This window comes from Sylvia atricapilla, chromosome 5, assembly GCF_009819655.1.
Source record: "Sylvia atricapilla isolate bSylAtr1 chromosome 5, bSylAtr1.pri, whole genome shotgun sequence".
Classification (NCBI taxonomy): Eukaryota; Metazoa; Chordata; class Aves; order Passeriformes; family Sylviidae; genus Sylvia; species Sylvia atricapilla.
The window spans coordinates 26,526,354-26,553,192 of NC_089144.1; the positions used below are offsets into that span (position 1 = coordinate 26,526,354).

Genomic DNA, 26,839 nt, shown 5'->3' on the forward strand with positions numbered 1-26,839 from the left:
GGTTTAGGAAACCTTATGTTTCAGTCGTCATTCAGAGAAAAATGCCTGACACAATCAGTAAAAATAATTTAATATCTTTGAACCGCCTTGTTTAAAAGACGTTGCTACATGTCAGACTTCCTATGGGAATGAAAAAGTAATGAGCAAGTTGAGGAAATTATACCATTAACTGATAAGGAGGTTTAATTCTAGAAGCTAGGTATTATGATTTCCCACTTATTGCACTGTTTTTCAAAAGACTCAAATCTTCTCATTAATGAGACTTGTAAGATATCTCAGTAATCACTGCAAACTAATTGGTTGCTATAAAAATGCAAAAAGTCTATCATTATTGAAAGTGTTGATATAAATCCCAAATTCAGTTTACTTAAAATGCATTAAACTTTAAGCATTAACACAGATTTGAAAAAAGAGTAAATCTTTTCAAAACATAAAGGGTTTACACATTGATCCATAGTACTGATTTCAAGAACTCCATGATCTTTTTCAGATTAATTAGTGTTGCTTAATTTGCCTTCCACAGCAATATACTATTCTTTGATATTGTTTGTGCATATGTGCTTCTGTACACACCTGGGTTGTATAGATTGATGCATATTGCATACAAAATTTCAGTCTGTGTAAATTATGCTTTTGATCAGTGGCTTATTTTTAGGCCACAGGAGGACTTTGTGAGCCATGCCTGTTTTCCTTCTGCCCTAAAGGCAACTTTTTTTTTTTTTTTCTTTCAACTGAAAACAGTTTCTGTCTAAAAGGTTTGAATTAGTTTCTGTACTAACTCTTCTGAGAACAGTGACATGCCCATGCAACCAGAGAACAGGTTTGGTTTTGGAATTGCAGTGATAGCTGCTTTTTTGGCTTAAGCATTTTATTCTCCTGACATCCGTAAGTCCAGTATTTCATTCAAACAAGGTGGCATAAATTGAATAGCTCCAGTAAAACTACCAAAATCAAGAACTACTTCCTTGTTTCTTATTGTTCAAGGAGAATGCTGTTTGTTTAAAAGGTTCAATTTTCCAAGCAGGCTGAAGATTTGACCATCTGTTTTGATACAATAATTGAAATTAATATAATCTTCTGAAGAAATCTTTATATACTAGACTGAGGAAAGTATGCCTCTGCAGATGCTTTACCACTATGGAAATTAAGGAGGAATGTGCTGTGTATTAAATGTTAATGTTGCATAGGAAAGTCACAGGATTGCCCAGAGTCTAAGATTGCCCTCTTTCTAATTATGCCAAGTACATACTTGAAAAGCTCTGTGTCATGGTTTTTTTCTTGTGTTTCTGTATAATATTTGTAAAGGGCAAATATTAGCATTTTAAACAGTCAGCTAATTTGACTTCCTGCATAGAAGAAAATTAGGACAGTGATTGATGGCTCAGAGTTCTGATTATTACACCATTCCTTGTGCTCATTAATTTTTCTATATCCAGTGGCTGACATTGCAGCTGACAATTAGCAAGGAAAAGAGTAACCTGAGACAAATATTCTCCAAACTTTGTCACCTAGTCCTTGGTTTGAATCAGAGGTGAATGAGCCAGCTCTCCTCTTCTGTAATACCACTATATCTCTCCACCTAAACAGATCAAGACAGAGGGCTATTTAGATTCTGGGCTTATAAGGAATATATCTAAACCTGTGTTATATATGGTTATTTCAATAACTAGCACTATTGCCTCCCATGTATATCACAAGATTGCCTTGTAATGCTTTTTGCTAGTCCATTTGGTCTGGTAAAACAGTTTCTGATCATTTTATGAAGGTTTTGCAAAAATGGATTACTTGTAACAGTTGAATGAAGATGCTCAGTTTTGCCTGAGATGCCTCAGGCCACGTCATGTGTTAGAGTTGGCTATTTACAAGTCAAGTGTTGCTACATACAGATTTTTGGTCTTCAAAATGTATTTCATGATGCTGCACTTTTTATGTAAGCAGAGCACAGAGTAGATGGAACCTCAGGTTAGGTGCCAAATGCTGTGTGGGCTCATCAGGAGCCTATCTAGAACCTCCTTGGCACAGGGCTAGTCCTGGTTTCTTCTGACCTTTTGGACTGAGGGATTTGAGTTGTAGCTGCGAAGAGAGGACCTGTGGCCCAAGCAATCATGTTCATACACAGAATGTGTGAAGGAATACTATCACTGCTCTGTGATGGTTGTGGAGTTGAGTAGGGATTGGATTGAGCTCTCTTGCCAGCAAAGTACCCCAACCACAGGACCGTAGGCTGGTTTACACAGTGAACCCTTTATCTTGTCTCTTGTTGGTGGATTGCCAGATAGTCAAGAATTCCGTACGTATAAGGCCTAAGGGAATGCAGGGAAAAGGAGTCATCCCCTGTAATCTAGGGGCTAAAATAGAAAAGGCCTGCTTTATTGTGTCAGCTGAAGGTGTTAGCTCTGTTTTTTCATCTGGCAGGAATCAATAAGCAGATTTAGCAGTGGGGATCCGAGGGTGGCACTTTTCCAACCACAAGTCTGCACATTCTCTGTTTCCATGCCCAGTTACCCTTTGACCCTGGAAGTCTTGCTGTGGGTGGGTCAGTGGCAGCTGGGCACACCTGACATCTCAGAACACCAGGGACAGCCCTTGGCTAAGCTGAGTTCTGAGGTAGAGAAACAGATGCTGCTGCCTTGGTTTCATTGAGAAACTTCTCCCCATTTTTGGTTCTACAGGCAGATGGGAACTCTCAGGCCAGTCCTGGTGAAAACCTGCTGAGGCACTTGCAGAAATAAGCAGTCACTGGAGAGAGGCTATTTATTGTCCAGTGTTAGGTTTCTGTACCACTGGCTTTTGATTGATGGCCATTTGCCTACTGCCCTACAGCGTTTGTTTATTATTTTCTTTAGTTGGAAGATACAGAGGTGCACCTTAATAAATAATAAGCATGAAACACCCATTTAAAAAGAGCAGGCAAGCTTTTACTTAAAGATAAGAATATACTTAAATAGTGTGTACAAATGGGCTTGTCCATATGATTTGTCTTTTGTTAATTATCTAGTCACTACAGATGACTAGATAATGAAAACAAGGGAACAGTAAAGGATAACAAGGTTGTGTTGTGTTTCAGTAAGCGAAAGAAACATTAAACAAATGAAATCTCAGAACAAATATATCTTCTTCTCCCTCCTGGAAAGAATAGAGGAAGTAATTGAGAGGAGGAGAAAGTGTTTATACAAAGTGTAATCCACAAACATACCTGCTTGGCAAAATAGTTTTAAAAGAGTAATTTTCCAGCTAGAGAAATCAATTTTTAGCATATAATTGCATTAATGAACAAAGGGAGTAGATGAATATATTTCTATAATGCAGCCTATACATTAACATATTATTGGAGGAAATTATTCAAGTACATTTCTATGGGAATATAATTTCTTAAATATGGAAGAGATTTTGAAACAACAAGAAAATGAAAATAGGGAATATCCATCCCATTTATCAAGTTATGCACAGATGTTTGCAGTGTTATCACAAGTGTAAGTATTATGGTTTTTCTCATTTAATATCGCCTTTAATTGTAATAAAAGGAAGCAGAAATAAGTAGCATGTTAATGATGTTCTTGCATACTTTCCAGTGAATTCAGGACTGCAATAACACTGAAGAGCTGTGTTTAGAAAATAAAATAGTGGAAAGGCAAATCATTGTATATGGACATCAATAGTCTAAGTTGCTCATATTCAGTAGGAGTGAGGAATCTGGAAAGGTGAAAAATCTAAAAGAAATCTGAAAACATTGCTACTGGTCTGTAAAGTAAAAATCTTTTGTAGAATAATGTAAGTTCCTGATGAAGTCTGTCATAACCTTGGTATATAATAGATCCTGTCATATGGAAGGAACACTAGAGCAGAATTTCTCATTGTTTTGAATACAAGTGTTACTGTTCTACTTTTTTTAATTTTGGATTACAGTTTAAAAAATGCTTAAAACTTCTTTTATATGTAGTATATTCCACGCAATGGTGTTTTTTCTTTATCCATGATATAACATAGTGACTTCCAGCATATTGTTCATTCTTCAAACATCTGCTTATGATTTTGAAGTAAAAGCTTCTGCTTATCAAAAATGTCAGTTAAAGCAAGAAAAAGCTTCTGCTTATCAGAAATATTTTTGGACTGAAGACACATTTTATATATGTATTAAAATTAAATTTCTCTGTGAGAAGCTCCTATTCATGAAATTTTTCATTTTTTTCCAGATTCTCGATGCATTCTTCTTCCAGTGGTTTTGCATCATCTCCACATGCATTTACAAGAGCAGAAAGACCTTATAATGTGTGCCCGTATCCTTAGCAACATATTTTGCCTCATCAAGAAGAACAGCTCAGTGAGTAAACACCATGTCACATCCACTTGAACTTCTTTGTATGGCTCAGTGACATTTAATGACACAAGCTGGACCTTGCTCAAGAGCATTTAAAAGAGTTCTCTGTGTAATGAATCTGCATAAACCTGTCATTTTGATTTTTTCATGACCCTTTTCTTTCCATGCATGAGTATTTTAATTGTAACATATAGTGTTCTGACAAGCTTTTGTACTTCTTGAGCATTGTGTTGGAAAGAGAAATGTCTACTTTCTTCTAGGGCCATTTTCTATTGTGAGCTGTATATTCTTAGGGGACACAGGGCTGATGTAGGTAAAGAGATTGATACGTATTGCAAGGGGGATTATACTTGGCTGTTACTTGATAAACTTTGTGACCAGTTTCTGATGTTTGTGAATTAATGTGTGCAAGTTGCATGTGAGAGGTGTATTGCAAACAGGAAGGTGATGATACACTTTGACAGACAACAAGATATGAGACAATTAAAACCAAGCATTGCATGTAATTAGTGCAATACATGCATGTTAAGGCAAGCATACATTACCTTGTAATGCATTAGTGGGAACTCCTTTATCTGCTTCTTCATTTCATATCACTTTCATCAATTAAAATTGCTCTGTCAGTCATTTAATAGGGGTGTGATTTGCACCTTTGGCTCCTCACAACATATTCCTTCCAGCTACTTCTGGATAAGGACAAAACCTCATCACAAGATAAAGTGATAGATACTAAAGCAGAGTTGTGGTTTTGCACTGGGAGAAAGATTTACATATCTGGTCTGAACTTCAGCAGATCTTGCATTTGGAGTCACCAAGCCAGAGATGTACACAATTACAAGTAGATATACCTACATAAAACTCTGCCGAATGTTCAGAATATGCAGCTATGATTTTTAGTATTCTTTGTTTAATTTAACTATTAACAACTTGGTGACTTTGGTATATTTTTTGGTATGTCACTAGAGAATTTCAATCCTTCCATTATAATCAAGATAATCTAGAGATTGAGGGAACAAGTGAATTTTCAGTAAGGCAGCTTTGAAAATTAAGACTATTGCTCATTCCAAAAGTTTCTTGTAGTAGTAAAGAGAAGGGTCCTTATGGTGAATGCAATTCCTAAATATACTGTGTACTGTCTGTTTTCATAAGAAGCCAGTTTAACAGTTCTTTAATGCTAGATGAAGTGGCAGACTATGGCTTGACACTAGATTCAACTTAGGCCGAAAAAGGAGTTTTGAGTTTTGTTACAAATCCTATCCTTTAGGGTGTCTAGGAAGGACAATTAAGCAAGAGAAAACACCCAAATCACTTCTACACCTCATGTCAGCAAAATTGATCTATTTGTTTGTCAGTTGAGTTTAGCTTGTGTGTTCAAATGTGTCCATTTGATTATGAAGAGTTCCTTTCTGTGAAGAAGGGTCATATTAAACAATGGATAAAATTGCTTAGATTAAGATGGTGGTTTCTGCTGCAGTGGAGACTTAAAACAGCCTTGAAGCAGGGAAAACATGTTTCCCATCTGAATTAAAAAGGAGAAGTAACTCAAATTGACTTTAGCAAATGTTTTCCATGCTGGTAAGTGAGGTATTCATGGTCTGTTTTGGCAGTGAACACTTTGATTCCTTTGTTTTTGATGTTGTGTACAAGGCAGTTGTGGGGTCGTATAATGACTAATTTGTTTGTGCTGCTCAGCTGCTGGGAAGCAACATAGCTGGGCCCTACTAGTGAAGCAGGTCCTGAAGGTTGAGCCCATCTGCTTATTTCTGGTCATAGTTTCAAAGTGTAAAACAGAATTTTGCTTTTTGGATTTAAGCCTTTCTTGGCAATGTCCCCAGAAGATGTATGAGTGTTACCTATGGAAATCTTGCCCAAAAGGCTTTTTTTATATTTACTGCTTTGTTCTAAGCATCAAGTGAAAATAGAGCTATGCTAATTTGATGAACACTCATGTATTCAAAGTCATCCCTGGAACTGTTCTCTGTGATTAATTAAAGGAAAACTGTTTGGGAAAAATAGAATTAAAAAAATACCTGAATTAGAGAATAGTCCTTGTTTCTTGAATGTGGCATTCATAGTGAACCTGAAATTTGTTTCTAAAACTACATCAGAGGAATTATGCTTGTGGCCATATTTCTATTTTAAAATCTGAATTTTTTTTAATTATTATTTAAGGAAAATCAGTCCTGGAAGAAATTGATGTGATTGTAAACAGTCTGTTAGATATCTATTAAGGACCATACTAGAGATCACCAGCCGACCACAACCATCAGGCTCCGCTATGCGCCTCCAGTTTCAGGATGTGACTGTAAGTTTCTTGCAATGAAAGGGCTCACAATTGTCACTGGTTGGACTATTAGATTTGTCAATATATTGTCTTATGTTGTAATTCACAGTGTTGACTTTGTGTGTGCAAGAGAGAATGAGGAGGACAATGAAAACCTTTCTTGCATTCTATGCATTTTTAGTGGAAATAGTAATTTTTTTTCATTAAGTTTATTTATAGATTTTGACCAAAAAACCCAAAAAAGCCCCAAACCAAACAAACACCCTCCCCCACCGCCCCCCCCTCCCCCCCCAAAAAAAAAAAACAAAAAAACCCAAACAAACAAACCCCACCAAAGCAAAGCAAAAAATGCCCAAAAGCTAACATTTCTTTTGAGACTTTCAGGTTAGTAATGATTTCAGTATGTTCCTTTTGTTTGCAATTTATAAGCTTTCTGAAACTCTCCTTCAGTTTGAATTCCTGAAAATAGAAGACTATCCATCAATAATAGTTTCCTAAAATGCATACATTTTTTCATTATGAAACAACACTAAAGATGGATGCAGAATCTGTGATAACTTGTACTGATCTAAATTTATTACTTGAGAGGTATTTTGTTGTTCCCTGGGCTGAGAATTTGAGCTTTGTTTTTGTCACATGAAGCTGAGCGTACAGGATAGATTTAGAAGATTAGCAAATGATGTTTTGGTAAACCTGCTATTACAACTCATGGAAATTAGAAAGTTGAAATACAGGCATTTACAAAAACCTCTGTGATGAGCATTGATCAAATAAAATGAAGTGTTATTTTGCTTTGCTTGCAGCAAGGTTTTCACTTTGCTTTTCAAGGGCAAATTGGTTCTAATATAGCCGGGGATGTGACCCTAAAATGTGAGGGGTTAGCATTTTGTGCAGAAAGCATACTATGCTGAGTGATTTACCATCTCCTTATATATTTATTAATTAATTTCCCAGTGTTTACACTGTAACAGTTTTTGTTAATGAATAGAGGTTGCTTTTCAAACCAGAATTTCCTCTGAGATCAAACATTTCAAAAGCATTAATAGCTGCAGAGAAAAATGTGTAGTCCAGAGTTTTTTGCTTGTTTTCTTTTTTACTTTAGACCCCAGAAAGCAAACTGTATATGGACTATTTTATGGAGCTGACCAAACTCTGTATTAAGATAACATCATACTTTAATCACTGTGGTTCAACAGCAATGCACATCTAAGAGTTTGGAGGTTTTTATTTAAATTACAAATTTGCAAATGTATGCCGTGTGGCATATCAGGCCACCACAAGAAAATCTGAGCTGAAGAAGTGATGGTAGTGTTAGACTGTTAGGGTAGCAAAGCTGTGATCTTTTGGTTTCTTATGAGAAACCATGCTTGAAGATTAAGTTTTCATTAAAAACCATGACAGCCTAATTCTTTTGCACCACCAAAAAATTAGACTCTGAAGCGCTTTCAAGTTGCAAATTTTCTTTTATGCATCAGAAAAGCCATGTTATTGTCACTGCAGGCTCCCAAAGAATACTTAATGTGGAAGTGACTCCACAGCACAGCATAAGGCAATTATATACATTTATGTAGAAATATCATGCAGTATGGTTTCTGGCAGCACATGGAGCCAGATTCTTGGAACTATTTGTAGAGCATGTATGGTAAAGTACTCAATGTGAGTACAGCAGTAGAGTCTGTTCCAGTATGTTTACCATTATTTCAAACTGATGTGTCATAAAAAATTCTTTGTGAGATGTACCATGGGTGCCCACTTGATAATATTCTGCCATAGTTTTGAATGAGACATAGTCGTCCTTGTAGAAGTAGTCCCAAACCCATCTGAGTGGGGTCTCCTAGGCCCATGTGCTGCTGTCTTTTCACAAAGAAACAGCATCAAATCAGGCAGCACTGGGCTTTGTGCTGCCATGACTTCACCATTTCTTTCAAGCAGCTTTGATACCTTGAATACCATTTAATTTTCAGTGATTAGTCTTGTTAGATGGTAATCTGCAAGATGGGTATGATGCTTCAAACTGAGCATGAAGCACATGTGGCTTCAGGGTGTCAGTGTTACAGGTGTTTCCGTTGACAAACGTGGAATTTAATGTAATGGGTGAAAGTGAAATTTCTGCTTTGGTTTGTCACTGAATAGACCTTTCGACTTCCTTAGGAGAAAAAATGCATTTGCGTATAAAGAATTGTCAGAAAGAATGTGCGTATAAAGAATGTCAGAATTGGCAGTGCAATTAAAGTGAACTTTAATTGATTTCAGATCTTGAAAATTCAGTCCCTCAGGACCTAAATGAACTGCAATTTAATTGAAAGCTCCATGGTTGTTAATAATTGTACTCATTAAATAAGACACAAAAATTACTTAAATAATCTACCTAAGTGATTTAATTACTGCTTGGCTTGACTTTGACACTGGAATGGACCCTAAATTGTTTTTTATCAAGGTTGTATTTGTATGGAATTGGTTTTGTGCATGATTTGAAGTTAATCTGTGGCCAACACTGGCAGAAATCTACAGCACACATTTTTATGTTGAATTCAACAAATGAAGCTGAATGTGCATTGCTATTTTAAAAACCAGCTGTATATCTACCTACATTCAGATTAAAAGCTCAAATTAGAAGTCAGTTAACAATTAACTAAAGCTGATACTTTATAACACTAATCTGTCTGTCAACTTTAATAGTACCACTCTATAATAAGTTGTGATTTTTAATGTGCTACTATATAAGTTAAAACAAATGTAGGAACATAAAAGAAAGGTGACTAAAAGGACTACTTAAATGCCTAGGCAAGAAAGGAATTTTCTCACTCAAGCCTAGCAATTTGGTATAGGGATGCTTACAAGATGGCAGCTGTACCATTATGTTTATGCCCAGAGCATGAATATTAGGAAATTCTGTAGCCTTAGGATATTGTTTTGAGATTGTGATTCTGTGTTTCTATGAATGCTATGTTTACTGTAAAACAAAGGGAAATAAGAAGTTTAGGAATCATGACTTCAGTGTAGAAGTATTACCATGTTGCTGGTGAAAGCCATCACACTGATCGAGTGTACCAGGTATAATCACAAATGAATTAGGCCTTCCAATGTAAAATCCAGACTGCCATTCTTGTGAAAACGTACTACGTCTTTTTAATCTTATTTTCTTTTTTAATGAAAGATGGAGGGAAATCTCCTAAACTTTGACTTGGTGAACTGATAAAAGACATAATTTTAAAGTACTGTTATCACCTGTCTGTTCTCTCAGTCCTCATTCTCCATTCCTGGCACAGGCAGAAATGTATTCCCATTTTTAGTAAGCTTGTAAGATTTTTAGAATTGTTCTTCTAAGCATTGTGATACAAATCAGACCTTTGACTCTTTCCCTGTCCTCATCTGTTCTGCAGTCAGACCTGACTGAGACCATTCAGTATTTCTTCCCAGTCCAAAATTGAATAAGCAGACTGAAAAGGGTGAATGGGAGAACCTGTTCCCTCCTGTATTATCTTGGTTATTTGACTGTTCACTGGAGATACCTAGTGCAGTTCTCTGCTCTTTCAATGAGAAATTCTTCTGTAAGCCTAAAGAAATTTCTGATCAAAACATTTTCGAAGTGTATTCTGTCCTACAAATGAGTTTTCTTTTTGACACATCTTGGGGTTTTGAGCTGACAGAATGTTTTTAATAATTCCCAGATAATTCCATTCATTTATTCCCTAAAGGAAGACAATAGCATTCTTCCCAGAATTCTTACAAAATATATTTGTTTATATTGTTTCAAAGCTGAGTTGACTAAAAAGGTTGTAATTGTAGCAATCTAAAAAATTTGTTTAAAAAGAGATACAAGGAAAACAAATCACAAATAAATTTTTTACTGGTTTAGCCCTGCTGAAACAACTTAAAATAGATTTTTCTAAGCAAGTAAACTTAATTTAAGGGAAATATTTCCTTAAATGGGAAGGAAGTGCAATCAATGTATTTTCACAATATGTGGAGTTGAAGCCTAATTGTAGATTAATTTCCCTTGCATTTGTTAATTATTTTGAAGTGCTTATAATATAAGCATCTAAGCTCAAGTGCAGAAAACATTATAATTTTCTTCTCTTGGCTTATCTGAACAGGGGGAATTTGTCCTCCTGTTTATTGTCACTCTTGCGACAATGACTGATAGACATTATCAACAGCTTCTGATAGCTTCAACACAAAGGAAGATCTGAGGGTGAGTAACAGAATTGTGTTTCCACTTAGGCCTTTTTATCTCTCTTTTTGATTTATCTCCCTTTAAGACATCCCTGTGGTTTGATGAATCACTTCAGTATTTAAATGCAGTATGGTTTACAGATTAGCTAACTGTTGCACAGCTTTTCTTGGGAACTTGAGTCCACTCTTACAGTGGGACAAGGCTGGTTTTGCTTCTACAAAGACAGCAGGGAGAATATGGATGGAGAGAACCATAAAATTGCTTTAAAGCCATGAGCTTAGCCTCCAAACCTCTTTTAAAGATGGTGTCTAATGTACAACTACTCTTGTTGAGTCTTACTGTCAGGCAACTGGGGAATTTTATGTTGGCTCATTATACTTGCTTATTTTTTTCATTCATTAAATTATGTATGGCAATAGCAAACATGCAGCTTGAGAAATGCATAATCAACTAACTCCTCATTTTTCTTAGCTGTGCAGCACGTCCATTGGCAGGAGGAAGTGTCAGACTTATAATGTCTCTCTGCTCATTTCAATTATAGAAAAGAGTAACTGTGGCAGTCCTTAAAGGCAACTTCTACTAGTTTTTATTAATTGAGTTTACTGGGTTTGTGGAGATACAACATTTTAAATTCCCTTATGGAGGAGGGGTGGAATTAAAAAAAAATTCTTGAAGTTAAAATTTCCTTCATAAATGCAAGAAATTCTTAGGATTTCCACTCTACTGGACCCAGAAACTTATATAGTACCAAATTTGATCCACACAGGAAAATCTCAAATAGTTATTTATGCACATTATTCAGCAAATAATCATGTCCTAATGTGATAATATATTTAGCTGTTTCTCCTTAATACCATTGATATACTTAAGTGCTGCCCTGAAAAGGGAAGTCTAGTTATGGTGCAATTTCAGATTTACTTAAATTCCTGATAGCTGCTTAGAGCTGAAGAGAGCATATCATTTGTGAGTGCCTTTTCTTTGAGTGAGGTGGTCATGTAGAGCTTGACAGATAGAAAATGCTGGTAAGAAGTTATAAATCAAGACCACTACCTAGGAGTTGTATAGGGTGAACGATTTTTATATAAGTAATACAACATTTGTTTTCACCTAACGTAGTTGCTATCCTTACGCAATTTTTAGTAAATATTGTAGGAACCTAGGCATTTTTTAGTGGAAATACTTTACCTTTGTTGTGAGTTCTGAACAGATATTCATAGAGGTTTCAGGCTTTATTTCTGTTTGATATATCTGTGAAACACTGTGTTTAGTTTATTCAGAGTTTCTTCCTTCTAGAATATGAAAAAAAATCTCTAGAATTAATGCTTGAATGGTGTTGATTTGACACATTTAAATTCCCCCCACGCACATACCCTACTATTACGCAGAGACATATGGAAAGCAGCTGTAGCTGGTGCCATCAGTTATCACAACAGAGGTCTTAAGAACTCAAGTCCAGAGTTTGTTATTTCCATTTAGATCTCATTGAATCAGCATCAGCTCAACCAGTGATTCAGTGTAGTTGTCTGATTGTCATCAGTGCAACGTTCCTTGTCCTCTGAATCTTAAATAATATATTACTTTTTCTTCTCACTTGGAAATATCAAATATTACTGAGAGCAAGAGGAAAAGATGAGAGCTAGCGTGTGAGACCAACACTGCTGTTAATCATGATGTGATTCTGTATGACTAGGCCATCTAAATCTTCTTGCTACTTTTCTTTTTACTTTCTGCTTTGATTGCCAAGTGTGAATTTTCTTTGCTTTAAGACATCTTAGGAAATTATATCAGTAAGGATTAATGAAAATTCAAAAGGTGCAATATCAGTGATAAGCTTTTTTTTCCTCCTGAGATACTTTAGAAGCTAAATAGTAGCTTTAGTTAATCTAGTGGCTAGTTGGGATTTAAACTTCAGTGATAACTATCCTCAGCATGCTGTATTTCTGGCTCCTCATTTGGTTCCTAGTCAGTGGTATCAAAGTGAGTTGGGAAGACACATTATGAGTTACAGATCTGATAGGAGGTTTTACAAGGTACTTATCTTCTTACAAGGGAGTGTAACCTAGGACTTTGAATTGCTTTGTGCTCTGCTTTTTGGCTTTAGCTACCTCTGGTTAGAATAACCATCTATACTAAGTGGTTAGGCACTGATACCACATGACATTACATCTTCCAGAATAATTCTCAAGGTGACTAAGTCAGTACTGCATGAATGTATGTTTGCACAGCATTTCTGATACAGTTAATAAAAATACCCCTACCAAATGACTTCGACAAACAAAAATTCACTCATCAAAGTACTTGCAAAGAAGGAAAGAAGGTTTGCAGGTTTGGGGTTTTTTTTAGCAATCTATACTAAACTTACTAAAGACTGCTTCCAGCTTGTTAAATAAAAGCAAAATGGAGACTTTGAAGAATGACATGTACACATATTTATATGACATTCATCTGAGTGATGCCTTAAACAAGTGGTTGCTTATGGAAATATTCCTCTATTTTGTAAATATATTTATCTTAAATAATTGACATGGTGACTGTTTTGTCAGTTTTTTAAGAGAGGTTTTTTCACTCAAAGCAGAAGATAGGAAAAACATTTTATATTTGAAAACATGCAAATGAAGTATAAAAGAACTGACAGGAGTTTCATGGCTGAGTGGTAAAACTAGGCACTATACTTCATTCACTTTCTGAAACCCTGGCTGCAACAGGATAGTAATTTTAATGCTTCCTTTTATCTTTCAATATTATTTTAAAGGTGTGCTCTTTTGGTACTGCAAAATGCTTTCTGCTTCTAGTAAATATATTTACAGTAATTTATAGAACAGAGTCACCCTTGTAGGCGGATATTGCTGCTGTGGAAAAGCTCGAATATAATTTATGACAAAAGGTAACAGTGGAAGTTATTAGTAGGAGGAGATCTGTGGGAAAGTGAGTGCAAAAAACAGTATATGTTAGCACGATGCAGTTTGACCACAGCAAGGTGGCTTTTGTCAATCTCTTTGGGTATTTACTTAATAAGGAAGACTAAATAGTATGCACCTACCAGAAGGCCTAGATTTTATTCACTGGCAGTGTACCTACATGATGTGACAGAATAGATATTTGATGAAGGAAAAGATAATATTTCATAGGGAGGGCTGTAAATCTTACAAGTTCTGTCATCCCTCTCTTCCAGCTCTAGGAGCCTGAGCAGGGTGAGTGCCAAGCCCTGACACCAAGTGGAGTTTATTCCCCTGCTCTCTAATGGCCTGTGGGACACAGGCCATGTGAGGTCTGTGGGCATGGGGAGTGTCCTCTGGTGGAGAAGCTCAGTTCTGGCTACCATCCTTCCCCTGCTATGCGTGGATATCCACTCCCATATGGGACTTCTGAAAGGGATCAGTTTCAGGGCAGAGAGGTAGTTAAAAGCCACTCATTAAGGTGGCTTCTGATGTAAATAAAGCAGTGAAGCAAAGAAGATCTAGGAAAGGTACTGGCCAAGAGATGGATGAGTTGCCCAGGAAGTGACAGCTCACTGTGAAACCATCCTCTTTCTTATTGTCATTTGGCACTCTGAATGCTCTTCAAAACCTTGATACCATGTAGCCTGATAGTCCTGCAGTGAGAATCAAAGCAATGGAACTTCATGCAGTTAGCTTCAAAGTGGACTGTTGACTCAAATGAAAATGTTTTACAGGTATGTAAAGGTACCTCAAGAGATCCAATGAAGAGTCTGATCTACTTTACAGAAGATTTACATGCATAGTGAGAAATGTGCAAGGAAATTCCAGTGCAATTTTTTGTTAAATTAATAAATAGATGGTCCTCCTTTGTCCTTCATGACACTGTGCTTCTCACTTAACCACAGTTTAAAAATTTCATTGAGCAAATATTGCTGCTGGAGGAAAACCAAACCATGATATTATATTACTTAATCATAGAACTATAGAATGGTGTGGGTTGGAAGGAAGCTTAAAGGTCAACAGGAACACATTCCACAAGACCATGTTGCTCAGAGCTCCGTCCAGACTTCCAGAGATGTGGCTTCTACAGCTTCTGCAGGAAATCTATCCCACTGCCTCACTGCCCTCACAGTAGATGTTTTTCCTAATATCTAATCTGAACCTACTCTTTTTCAGTTGGAAGCCATTCTCTCTTGTCCTTCACTACATGCCCTTTTGAATAGTCTCTCATCTTTCTTGCAGGCTCCCTTCAGATACTGGAGGGGCTTCAATTAGGTCACCCTGCAGCTTCCTCTTTTCCAGGCTGAATAATCCAAACTCTTCCAGCCTTTCCTCATAGGAAAGGTACTCCATTCCTCTAACTGTCTTGGAGTCTCATTTGGACTCTAACAGGTCTCTGTCCTTCCTGTGATGGGGCCCCAGAGCTGGATTTGACCCAGAGTCTCATTCTGGTGAGACTCCAGGTGGGGTCTCACCAGAGTGGAGCCCTGACCCTGCTGCAGCACCTTGCACTTGGTCCTGTTAAAACTTTTGGCATTTCCACCAGCCCACTTCTTGAGCTTGTTCAGGTCCCTCTCAATGGCATCCCATCCTTCAGGTTTTAAGTTGTTTAAGGGTGTGAATTAGTACTAAACCTTATAGTGCTATCTAGGATTATCTTACAAATAGGACTAGACCTTGTGTAAACTGGGCAGGAATATTAAGGGATAGTATTTAGAGTATGTAAAAGGACAATATTAGTTCCTTTTTTGTCTTTTAAGACAGAAGACATATGAGACAATAATTGATCTGTACTCAACCAGCCGTTAGCTCACTTACACTGCCGGCAAAAATATTTTTAAATGTTAAAATCTGTTACTAAATATATGTTTTGCATCTTAATATCACTACATTGATGACACAATTTTCTGGTTTTTCTGTGAAAATTATAAATAATTAGCCTGGTATTAATGATTCAAATTTAATGCCAGTGTCTACCTACATTTGTTTTAAAGTTTGCTTGGAATAAAATATGTATTCTGATTCTAGCCTAGTTACCCGAAGGAATGATCTTCCTTTCTGATTGTTATTATTAATGACTTTAAACAATTTAACTCAAAGGTGCTAAGTTTTATGCTTCACACAGCCCTTGGGTTTAAAATCTTCAAACTACTGCATGGTTTTATGGTTTTCCAATAACAGCCATTTGGCCTCTTCAGTTCAGCAGTTCACTGGTGAGATCCCATGGCAGCAACATATACTGTGTCTGGACAACAGATAGAAAGGGAATATGGAAGAATCTGGGAGGTTATTGTGAGGTGATATGCAGCAACATTCAGGGTATTGCCATATTGTTGGGATTATGGCACAGAGCTGTGGGATTACTCACAGGAGAGGGAGATAACCTCTGCAAAATAAAAAGGCACTTAAGTACAAGGTACAAAGCTACAGAAAATGGCCTGGAATAGGTTTTTTGTAGAGGTAGGTACTTGTTTATCTGTAAAGCTAGTCACATGCCTTCAAACAGTACATTATCTGCAGTGAGTATCATTTATACTCTTTAATACAGATAATTTTTTGGCATCCTGCTCAGAAAACAGGTTGTCTCTTTTATGTAATCTTCTCTGGTGGGTGGGTGTGGGGATCTCATCTGCCTTACCCGAGTGCCTGTATTTGTCCCCCTTTACAGTGTTTCTCTAATGAAAGACATCTGTTGTGCAATGCTTGTCATCTACACTTTGATAAATGCACTTGAGAATATATTTTGGTGTTCAAAATTATTTGTATCTTCATCTCATCTGTATTTTGGGATAACTCTCTAAAAGTGATGTGGGCAGAATGAATACCAAACATTTCAAGGTCAGGTACTGCACTGGTTCTGTTAGATGTGTTTATATCACTTGCTTCATGCTCTTTGTGTTGTCAAGAGCTCAATTTTCATACTAAAAGAGTGCTGGCAGTACCATACATAATCAAGATGGTCCCTTGTTGTTAGTTTTATTTGTGAAAAGAAAAACTGAAAAAGAAAGTGCTGAGAGGAATGGTTTCGTATTTATTAGTGAGTTATATGACATAGGAGATGATAATGCTAAAAGCTTTCAGGCAGTGCTTTCTACATTCAAAGTAGCTCACAGGTGTTGACTGTTTTCTTAGATCCAGCAAATGAGGCAGAAAGGTTAAGTGACCTGCATACAGCCAGCTGCACTATCAGTTACGGGCCTGGGCATCTCTGTTTGAGTCACTGGTCTTTGTCAAGTCAGTGGCAAAATTGTCCTTACAGTCTCTCTGCTGCTTTAGAATGAATCTCAAAAGTGATGAAAACGTGTCATGATTAAGGAGATATTCTGAACTCTCTGGTATTTGTAAAGTGCTTTTTTGATTTGCAAATTGTTCACAACATCACATTTGTGGAAGTGTATGGGTGGAAACCAATGCATCTTTGACATTTCTTTTATGCATTGCTGTCAATCAAATGGCACATTATATTCTTTTCATCATTTGAAGAAGAAAGGATTAAATCACTATTTGAAAATTCTTGGGAAGTAATAAAAAAGCATTCAAAGGTTTATCTATGGTGAAAACAAGTGCAATTCTGCAATTTCTATAATGATTTTTTTCACTCTAGTTAAAATATTTTTGAAGCTCACTGCTCTCTTTAAAGCAGCAAAGACATATGACTACTTTTTTTCCTTCCAAAGGATTTCCTGCTGCAGGTTTTCACAGTATTTCGGATACTAATACGACCAGAGATGTTTCCAAAAGACTGGACAGTGATGCGTTTGGTTGCGAACAAGTAAGGCATTTATAATGTTATTAAAAAGTATGGGTAGTATGCACAGATCGTGATAAAAATGAAGTTATATGATGTATGTAATAAAAATTCAATGTATTTTTTATAATGCCGGCTGCAGTTTTTCTTCTTTTCATTTAAGATTTCCAATCTCTGGACTTCTTTTATATCACAAGTTTATTATATAATCTGTACTTCTTTCTGTTCCAAATTTTAGTAAGCACATATAACTGTAACTCAGAAACACTTTCACAGAATAAAGCTGCAATGCATCAACAGGTTTGTTTTCCAAGTGACAATGACAAGTCTCTAAGGAACTTATTTTCAATCTTTTTCTTGAAATTGTGAGTTGGTAAGGAACTGTTTGCTCCCAAGAGAGATTATCAACTGTAATATTGTTAACAATGTTTTGCATGTTTGTTCATTTAATATTTGTCTGGAAAATCACAAAAAATCACAAATCAGGAAACGAGGAACACCATAAGGCAACAGTGACGAAAGCTCTAAGCACTGCTTAGTGAGATTTTCAGATAACACCTGCCTGTCAGCCATTTTTTCTCTGCTCGGGCCTTATTTTTAAAGAAACAGGTTCCCAGCATTTCTCAGACATAGTTGCAACAGGTCTGAAACAATAAACTAGGTATTATTTCACCTCTATCACCACCTTTGCAGTGAATATCCTTTTTGCAGTCTTAGCTATAGATCAGATAAATCAGCTGAACAGTAAACATATTTATACAAACCTCAATGCCAGCAGAGGAGGGGCGTTGTGTTGGGGAGACCTAGGAATCCGGAATGAAGGATTGACTTAAACTTTCATGATATCCATTGTAATGCCTGATTAAAATTCGGTTTTAGTCTGCATTGTGCCTGCTGGCTTCAAGGAGAATTTAAATGTGTGGTGCAGTACATACTACTAGTAGCAATATTATTGGTGCAATTAAATTTAACAGCACTTGCTGTTATTATCTGTATTTGTTATGTATGTGCAGATATGCAGGCATAACAGTATTTGTTCAAACTTGGTCATGACTTAAAACAATTTCTGTTAGTTTTTATTACCTCAGTGCTGCTAATCTTTTCGAATTTGAATTCCAGAAAAAAAAAAAGTTACTAATTAAAGAATGGATATGATCGTTAGTTTCTGTGTATGATATTAAATAAGGTATGACTGATAGCAATCTCCATATGGTAATCATGCTTAAGAAATAAACAGTGAAACAGAAAGAAGAGGAAAAAACTTAGGAACTTTTAGATAAAATGAATAATCTAAGAAACTTTTATGTACTCCAGTAACAGCTGTCTTGGCAGATGGCTTTGCAACAGCTGACATGTACAGAACTAAGGTTTAGGAGTGACCTTGGCATGTGTTATATGGCTGGTGATATTCAGATGATACCAAGTTCTTCTGCAAAAGGAGCACTTTTTTTCTCCAGTGTTTTAGTAACCATCACACATCTCCTTTTATTAATCCATGTCTTCTTGTTTGTGATCATCTGGTCTATGCCCAGTTGTGTCAGGCAAAGGAGACAAAGGCAGAAGCTGACAACAACTGGTGGGAATTTGCCACGAGGAGCTCATCAGATCAGCTAACTCATCCTGATAATACACAGTTGCATAAGCACTTCGGCCAGCAAGTGGGCTATAAGCACATTTTTACCAGTTCAGCTTTCAATAATTGCTTGGCTAAGATTTTGTTCCTATGTGGAGGAAGTGCTAGTTTGCTGTGAAACGGGGTTGACCAGGTGTACCTAACGGTGTGGTGAAAGCTGAAGCCTCATTATTCCTGTGTTCCTATTCTGTTCCTTTTTGAGGCAGCAGAAGGGAAAACCTGCTTCTGTTCTCTCATCAGCTGCAGAGAACTAGTTTTTCCAGAGCTTTCTGAATGGGAGCTTCTTCTTTACCTTGTGTCTGCAATGGCAGTGACTGCGTTCCTTCAGCTTCCTCAAGGTGTTCAAAAGCACAGAGTAGTAGCTTTGTAGTAATTTTGCTAGAATTGTTCCAGCCCAGAATTTTTATGTGCAAAGGAAAGAGCTTAGAGTCAGGATGCAAAATTAGGGCAGTGCCTGCCCCACAGAGAGAAGTGAGCTGTTCTTCCTGAGCTTCACTTCATCAGCACTTCCAGGGATCTGAGACTCTTCAGAGGTGATGGCCAAACTTCTCCATTCATGTGTAAAAGAAAAGCCTAGGAGGTCTAGCCCATCTTTTTAAGAGCAGAATTAAGTGATCCAATAATAGTTGAGGTCTTGTCAAACTTCTGCTTCCCAGGAATAAACCAAGTGCTGTATTTCCTGTGTCCCATGGCCACCTTCTGATCTGTGTGCCTTTCACTTTTGAGAGTAGCTCACCTGAAGGCAGTGTGTGTGTCCTGGGAGCCTCACCCATTGCTGCAGTCACATCAACAGCAGCACTGGTTTTCTCTCCCTGTCCCTAGAGTGATACAGGCATTCAAACTGTCTGATCTTTACAGGAAGAGATTTAGCCTGTCTAAGCCTAGGGAAGAAATAAGTCTTAGCATGGATATAATCAAGGAATAAGCTTTTCATGGGGAAGAAGTTACTTTTTTCCCCTCTTACTTGTGTATGCAGAACTAGAATTACCTGAAATATTTCTAAGTCTTAAAATACCATTATTTTTACAGTATACAATATTTACATATAAAAATATCACTGCTCCCTGGCTCCTAGGTGTTTGTTTGTTTTTTTTCTGGTTGCAATGTTTTCAGTAATTATGTAGCATATCACAGAAGTTTTCCTGTCCAGGAAATTAAAAAAAAAAACCACCAAAACTAGAAGATACTGTGAGCTCAAGAAGTCAAATCTGTAACTGTCCAGAAATTAAGATGTTTCGTGATGACACGTGTATGATCTATAGTTCTGAATGTTCTGATGCCCAATGTATGAAAGTATTAATGGCTAGCATTATAAACTGCCAATTGATTTCTAAAATTTGAGAAATTAAGTAACATTTTAAAAGACAAACATAGCACTAAAGCAGAGAAATAGATTTTTTTCGAATTATATTCTGTAATGGAAAAAGAACATGCAAAAACATCCTTAGCTTTTAACAGTTGAGCAAAGACACAGAAATAACTCTGTTTAAATCTTCATAACTGTGTAATATCTGAGCTAATTAGCATGCATGCAGGAAATCAAAATAATTGCTTATGGCCATTTAATATTTCTAATGTGGATATTACTACTGAGTGACAAATATGACTTTGTTTACTATGGAAAATACAATTTTGAATTCTTTCATTCTCGGAGTAGACTTTCTTTCTACATCAATTAGGTAGTATCTAACTTCTATTTGTAGCTGCAGAGGAGCAACACATAATAGGGGAAGATGTTTGAATCAGTTGCCTAGCACCAGAGGGAAATACTAAATTTTATAGCAAAATATGCCTGACTAAAATTGAAGCTTCTGGAGAAGACCTTCACAGTTTCAATGGGAAATCACTGTGTAATGGTCACTGGCTTCAGTTACCTTAAGGTCAGGCAAAGAATGACTTGTCTAATACTTTAATTGCCTGGCATCTTTTGAGAGCAATTAATAGACGCCGCTGAACTTCAGGTATGTCATGTTATTCACAGCTGAAGAGGCACTTGGAGAGCAAAGGAGTTTCAATTACTTGCTGAGCAAATCTTTGATATTCATAACATACTATGCCTATGTATTATTGAACAAAGAACTAATTTTCTGCTGCTCTTGGTATGCAAGCAGCTTTAATTTTCAAGATGTCTGTGTCATTAACTATGTATATCCTTTTAGTATTTTGCTTAATGGTAGAGATGCTAGGTCATCCAATCCTCAATTTTAATACTATAAGCATACAAAATAGATGTACAAATAGTATTATTTATAGTAAAATAATTGATCTGTAAAGTAAGGTTTACATAATATGTTGCTTAAACTGAAATTTCAAATGTATCTACTGACAGTTGGGCATAAGGACTTCAGGCACAGAATCAGTCCTTTTGGTTATCAAGATCAGTAATTGCTAAAATTTATTATTATTATTACTATTATTATTATAAAAGTAACTCAAATGTAAGACACAGTAAGGGACAACATCAAATCATCATTAATGCCATCATTATGGCTGCTCTGAAGAATCCTGTTAGCCCTCATGGTGTGGGAGTCTGAGACTCCTACAATGAACAAAAATTTCTGCTTTTATGTAATACATAGTGTTGGTAACAATATTTCTGCTTTTATGTAATACAAAATGTTGCTAGCAGCTGAACCTGGCATTCAGTCCTTCACAAAAAGCATGTATACATAGGCATACATGTATAAATAAGCTTATAAACATAAACCAATAGATACATACACATATGTGATTCAAGGTTTATTTAATTTCCTTATGAAATATGAAATAAATTTATTTTTGTTTGAATACCTCTGTGTTTGGGATTATCTCACTCTGAAATAGCAGAGAATGGAATGAGAAGCTTATGGTATACATTTGTCCTATATCAGCATGGAAAAGGAAAGGTTTCATTTTCTGCCACTGGCCCAGGCAAAAGCCAAGTTGCCAGTCAGTAAACAGTTACTGAACTTCTGGATTTTTCAAACAGCTTGTTGCAGAAAGGTTTGCTCTGAAAATTTGATGGCAAAGCCATTCCATCAACAATGGCCTTAGACATTGGATTAGAATCCTGTGTGTATGAGTCCAGAATAACTTAGTAGCTAAAAGCAGAGGGTTTTCTCCAGTAAAACAGGCATTCTGAACAAATATGTGGCAGGTGGTAAGAGCAAGAAAAGCAAGTCTTGTCACAAACTCAGTAGTTTATAGTTTGATGCTCAGATGGATTTCAAATGAATGTTGTTTGGAAGTCACTGGCTGGGAATCAGCTTGGAAACTGAGTACCGAATCAGGCAGCTGTCTTCTGTCTGCATTTTTGCTTTTTTTGTATATGAGCATCCCCAACCTTAGCTTGTTTTCTGTTGATTTTAGATTGTTGCAGATTCAGAAGAACAGGTGGTGGGTCAAAAACAATGTCTTCAACCTTGTGTGTTGCATCTGGTGTTTTGAGGTTTTTTTATTTACAACATACCCCTCTCATGTTAGAGACCCACATTTTATAAACATATCCATATCATATCTTTGGTTTATCAAATAAATGAAACCTGAGCTAAGTTCTCTATAGGAAGAAATAATGATATTGCAATTATTCTGTTACCTCAGGAAAATTCTTCAAAAATATTCTAAAAGTTGCATTTAAGATGTCTATTTTATTCACCTCATAAGAATTGAAGCATATGTTTCTCTTCAATTTCACCTGCCATGGAAGAATGTAGCAAAAAAGGAATTGTCTCAGACATAAATAGAACTATGTAATGTAAACTTAGCAGTATGGTTATGGATCTTGTGGAATTTTCTCTTGAGTACAATTTTTCAGGCATTTATTACTTTGGACTTGGATGGAAATTTCATATAGCAATAATTCTGATAAGCTGACTTTTTCTACCAGAATGTTTTCCTGAAATATACAAACTATTTCCATTTTGTGAAGTGTATGGACCTTAAATTAAATCATGCACAACAAGAAGAATGACAGGGCTCTGTTCTTATTAATCCACACCCTGATTATTAACTCTGCTTATACTGCATTTTACTAATGTTTCACTTTGTGTTCCATGCTGCAACAGCGAGTGTTGTATCCAGGCTGTAACTCTGCATTGGTGAAAAAGTGGGGTTAACTTACCACTGAGTGCTAAGCATGGAACACTACTTGGATAAAAAAGTTACAGTGTAATCTTTGAGAAAATAATATGTGTGAAAATACACTTGAGCAATGGAAGAGGAATAAATGAAACTTGAGACTCAAGCACTGTTCTAAAAACAGTCTCAGAACTGGCTGTTATGGGTGCTCAGACATACCAAACAAGAAGGTAAAGTTTGGCAGAAACAGTAATTTTAAAAGTAAAAAGATGGAAGCAACCATTTGAACTACTAATATGTTAAAGTATACATAGCCATTTTACATTTATAAATATGAAAACTGTCAAAAGTGCTAGAAGAAAAATATAGTTTGTCTCCTAGGTGGGTTGGCTAACATTTAATTCTCCAGTGTTGTAAAAATGAAAAGCATTGTAACTTTGAAATAGATATATATATTGCTGATATTATATTTAACTTTTTTTTTCTTGAATGCATTGCAAAAAATACTAAAAAAATTAATTACAAAATATAGAAAGTGAAACATATTTGAGCATTGTAACACCATGCAGGTCAAGAACTATGTTCAAAGAAGAACTAAATGTATTAATAATAGACAGATGGTAATTATATGAAATGTGTAGATATAACCTTTTTCTCAGAAGATCTTTAAACAGTTGATTGTTGTAAAATACATAACAGCAAAAAGATCATTCTGTGTTTATCTTTTTTTCTCTCTGTAAGTATTCACTTCTGATGATTTTCAAAAAGAATTTAATGCTTTATATGGATTTTTAGTTTGACTAAATATGCTGGCAGACAAGAGTGATGCAGACTGTTAGTTTAAGGTTTGAACTACTGAAATTAGGTGTATTTAAACAATCTCAAAGAATGTTTTATTTCTGTAGGTTACCAAAGAGAGTTGCTACAATAAACAAAGCCATCATTGATCTTTGGAGACAACCGCTGTGAAAGGATCTTGTTCATATATATTTATTTAAGATAGATTATTATAATTCAGGCAGATGTAAATGTAGGGTAATGTATGACTTTATACAACATAGAGATCTTTAGATGCAGATCCTTCTCACAGAGCTCACACAATTTTGCAAAAAGTCTTTTTGTCCATAGGGGTGTCAGAGTTGAATATTGGTATTTACTAAATATTTTATATTTATAATCTATGTGCACACGTTTTCAATACCAAGAAAGCTGAAAACAAACTGTACAACTGTGTGTGCTAATACTGTTAAGACAAGGTGTCTAATAAATTTAAAATCATAAATATTTTCAGAACAAAGTTTATAATTGGTCTTGATCAATAATATTCTATATATGATGTCTGTTTTCAGTGCACGTTCTTACAGCATACCTCATTATCTTAATGAGAATTTTTTCTGTCAATAAGTGCTGTTAGGTATTTATATATGTTGAAAATGTAGTATTTAAGGCCTCCAGACATGCTAGGTCTGTTTCTTCACTGGCAAATTGTCCTTCTTTGAGCATTAAATGTGAGTTTCCACTTAATGAAAACTCCTGTCTTTTTCATTCTTTTCTTCCCAGTGTGATCATTACTACAGTCTTGTACCTTTCGGATGCCCTTCGCAAAAACTTCTTAAATGAAAACTTTGATTACAAGGTAGAGTAAACGATAGATGCAATTGCTGCTACATCATCCTGTGGCTTGGTGGTTATTAAACTTAGCTCCAGCATCTAAGTAGCTAGAATACATACTAAGTCAGCAATTTCAAGTGCTCAGACACCTTTTTTTCTTGGATACAGGACTATCTTAAAAATTAGTGCCATGAGGTATTTTTAATTTCATCTTATTTTGAATTTTGTTATTTGAGCCTTTTTGTTAGACTACTTATTTAGGATTTTTGCATAGCAATTTTTTGGATCATAAAAACTGATGAAATAATTTAGCTGAGGTTATTAGTTATTACAGAAAGAAAAGGTATTCCATTTTTTTAAATCAATGCAAATTTATATAAACCACAGATTTATATTTTTGTAATTTCTCTCTGACCAATGAACATGCTTAATTAAAATTTGAAAATTATGACACTTCATGGTGACTGTAGTTAAGGATGTTAGTGCATACCTTACATAGTGAGATACTGCATTTATAATAAACTGTGAATTTCAGATTGTGCTTTTAGGATTCAGATGAGAAGATCTAGGAATGTGTCTGAAAAGATACATTTCCATGGAAACAAACCTGAATGAATATTCTGCCCAACCAAGAGATGTTAGTCCAAGTGCTGCATCATGAAAAGTGCAGAATCTCCTCCCTAGAGAAGACAGTGAGCTCCTGTTGACTTCCAGCAGGGTTGTGTATGCTTCTCTGAAAATCCAGACCCCTGTTAGACAGACTGGCAGAAATGCAGATTTTTCTACTTAACTTAACATGACAAAGCCTATTGTTTATGAATTTATGTAAATTCAGAGGCTAAAACTGATAAAAGAATTTCCTGTAGACAAGCACTGTTATTGTTGTCATGCTGAACTGCAGGGTCTGGAATAGGGCTACCTCTACACTCCCATGGAGCATCCATAATTGGGTTATAGTGTTTAGTATTTCACTTTAATTTTATGTGTAAGTTTTCTAAGTTGAATATTTAACATCTAATTCATAAAGCATGAGCACAAAATATCTGTATATTTGTTATATCTTAACAAAATCTGGCTTTCGTTTTGTCTAGTGAAGAAAAACTCACTGCAGCAAGTGAGACTTGCAAATAGTATTATTATAAAGTATGATAGACAGAGAATGTCAGTCGTGTTCTGTGGTAGCTTTTGAGGTGTCAGAATATTTTGGGTTTTGGACTTAAAGGCATAACTTTTGTAGTTTTCAATTTAAATATAACCAAATGAAAGTTTCCAAAAGTAAGGCTTTTTGATTTGGAGAGATGAAAAACCTCAATCTAGAACTTTTAAACTTTACATTCAAGATGTAGGATATGTAAATAGATGTATTTCTGCTGAACATCTTGGGGTTGGTGAAAAATTTATTTTGAGTCAAAGAAATTTAGTCAAAAGCAGTTTGAGTAATTTATTAGCTGAGAAACAAGGGCTGTGATTAGAAATTTTGCATCTTGAATGGTCAAAAATTGTACGGAGAAAATGAAATAACCATATACCATATGTTTATTGTAGATATGGGATTCCTACTTTTTTCTTGCTGTCATTTTTATAAACCAGTTATGTCTGCAACTGGAGATGTTCACACCTTCCAAGAAGAAAAAGGTCTTAGAAAAGTAAGTATTGCTGTAGGCTTGTAGAAAACTGTAACAGATTTAAAATTTCTCAAAATGTAAGACATTGGAGGTTGCAAAAGCACCCACCAAAAGAAAAACATAACAGTATGTCCACTGACTAGAACAAGGTTCTGGCCCTTTGTACAGGTCCTCAGAGCCAATAACATTCATATGAGTGCCTAATCTGGTTCAGACACTGGGAGCAAAACAGCCATTCATTGCCAGTGAATGCATAAGCCAACTCACACTTGTTCAAGTGTTTCTGCCTGTATGAATTTATTGTATTTCTTCAAGCTAGAGCAAAAAGATTTGTTCTCAGGGAGAGAACTTCAGCATATTATGGCAAAAAATAGGGTTTGTTTCACAGCTGTGTTACTGATGTGTAGCATTTTGATAATATTTTGAACAAACCTGGGTTTAGGAATCC

At 35.8% G+C, this 26,839-nt stretch overlaps 1 protein-coding gene across 1 annotated transcript in view; it reads left to right on the top strand.

Moving 5' to 3' along the window:
- The window catches only part of DOCK4 (dedicator of cytokinesis 4), a 230,641-nt gene that overhangs the window by 159,611 nt on the left and 44,191 nt on the right, over positions 1 to 26,839 (top strand). Inside the window, 8 exon segments of the mRNA XM_066319015.1 lie at positions 4,194 to 4,325; positions 6,491 to 6,538; positions 6,541 to 6,623; positions 10,700 to 10,763; positions 10,766 to 10,797; positions 17,396 to 17,490; positions 24,716 to 24,791; positions 26,312 to 26,412. Coding sequence (XP_066175112.1) covers positions 4,194 to 4,325; positions 6,491 to 6,538; positions 6,541 to 6,623; positions 10,700 to 10,763; positions 10,766 to 10,797; positions 17,396 to 17,490; positions 24,716 to 24,791; positions 26,312 to 26,412 — 631 coding nt within the window.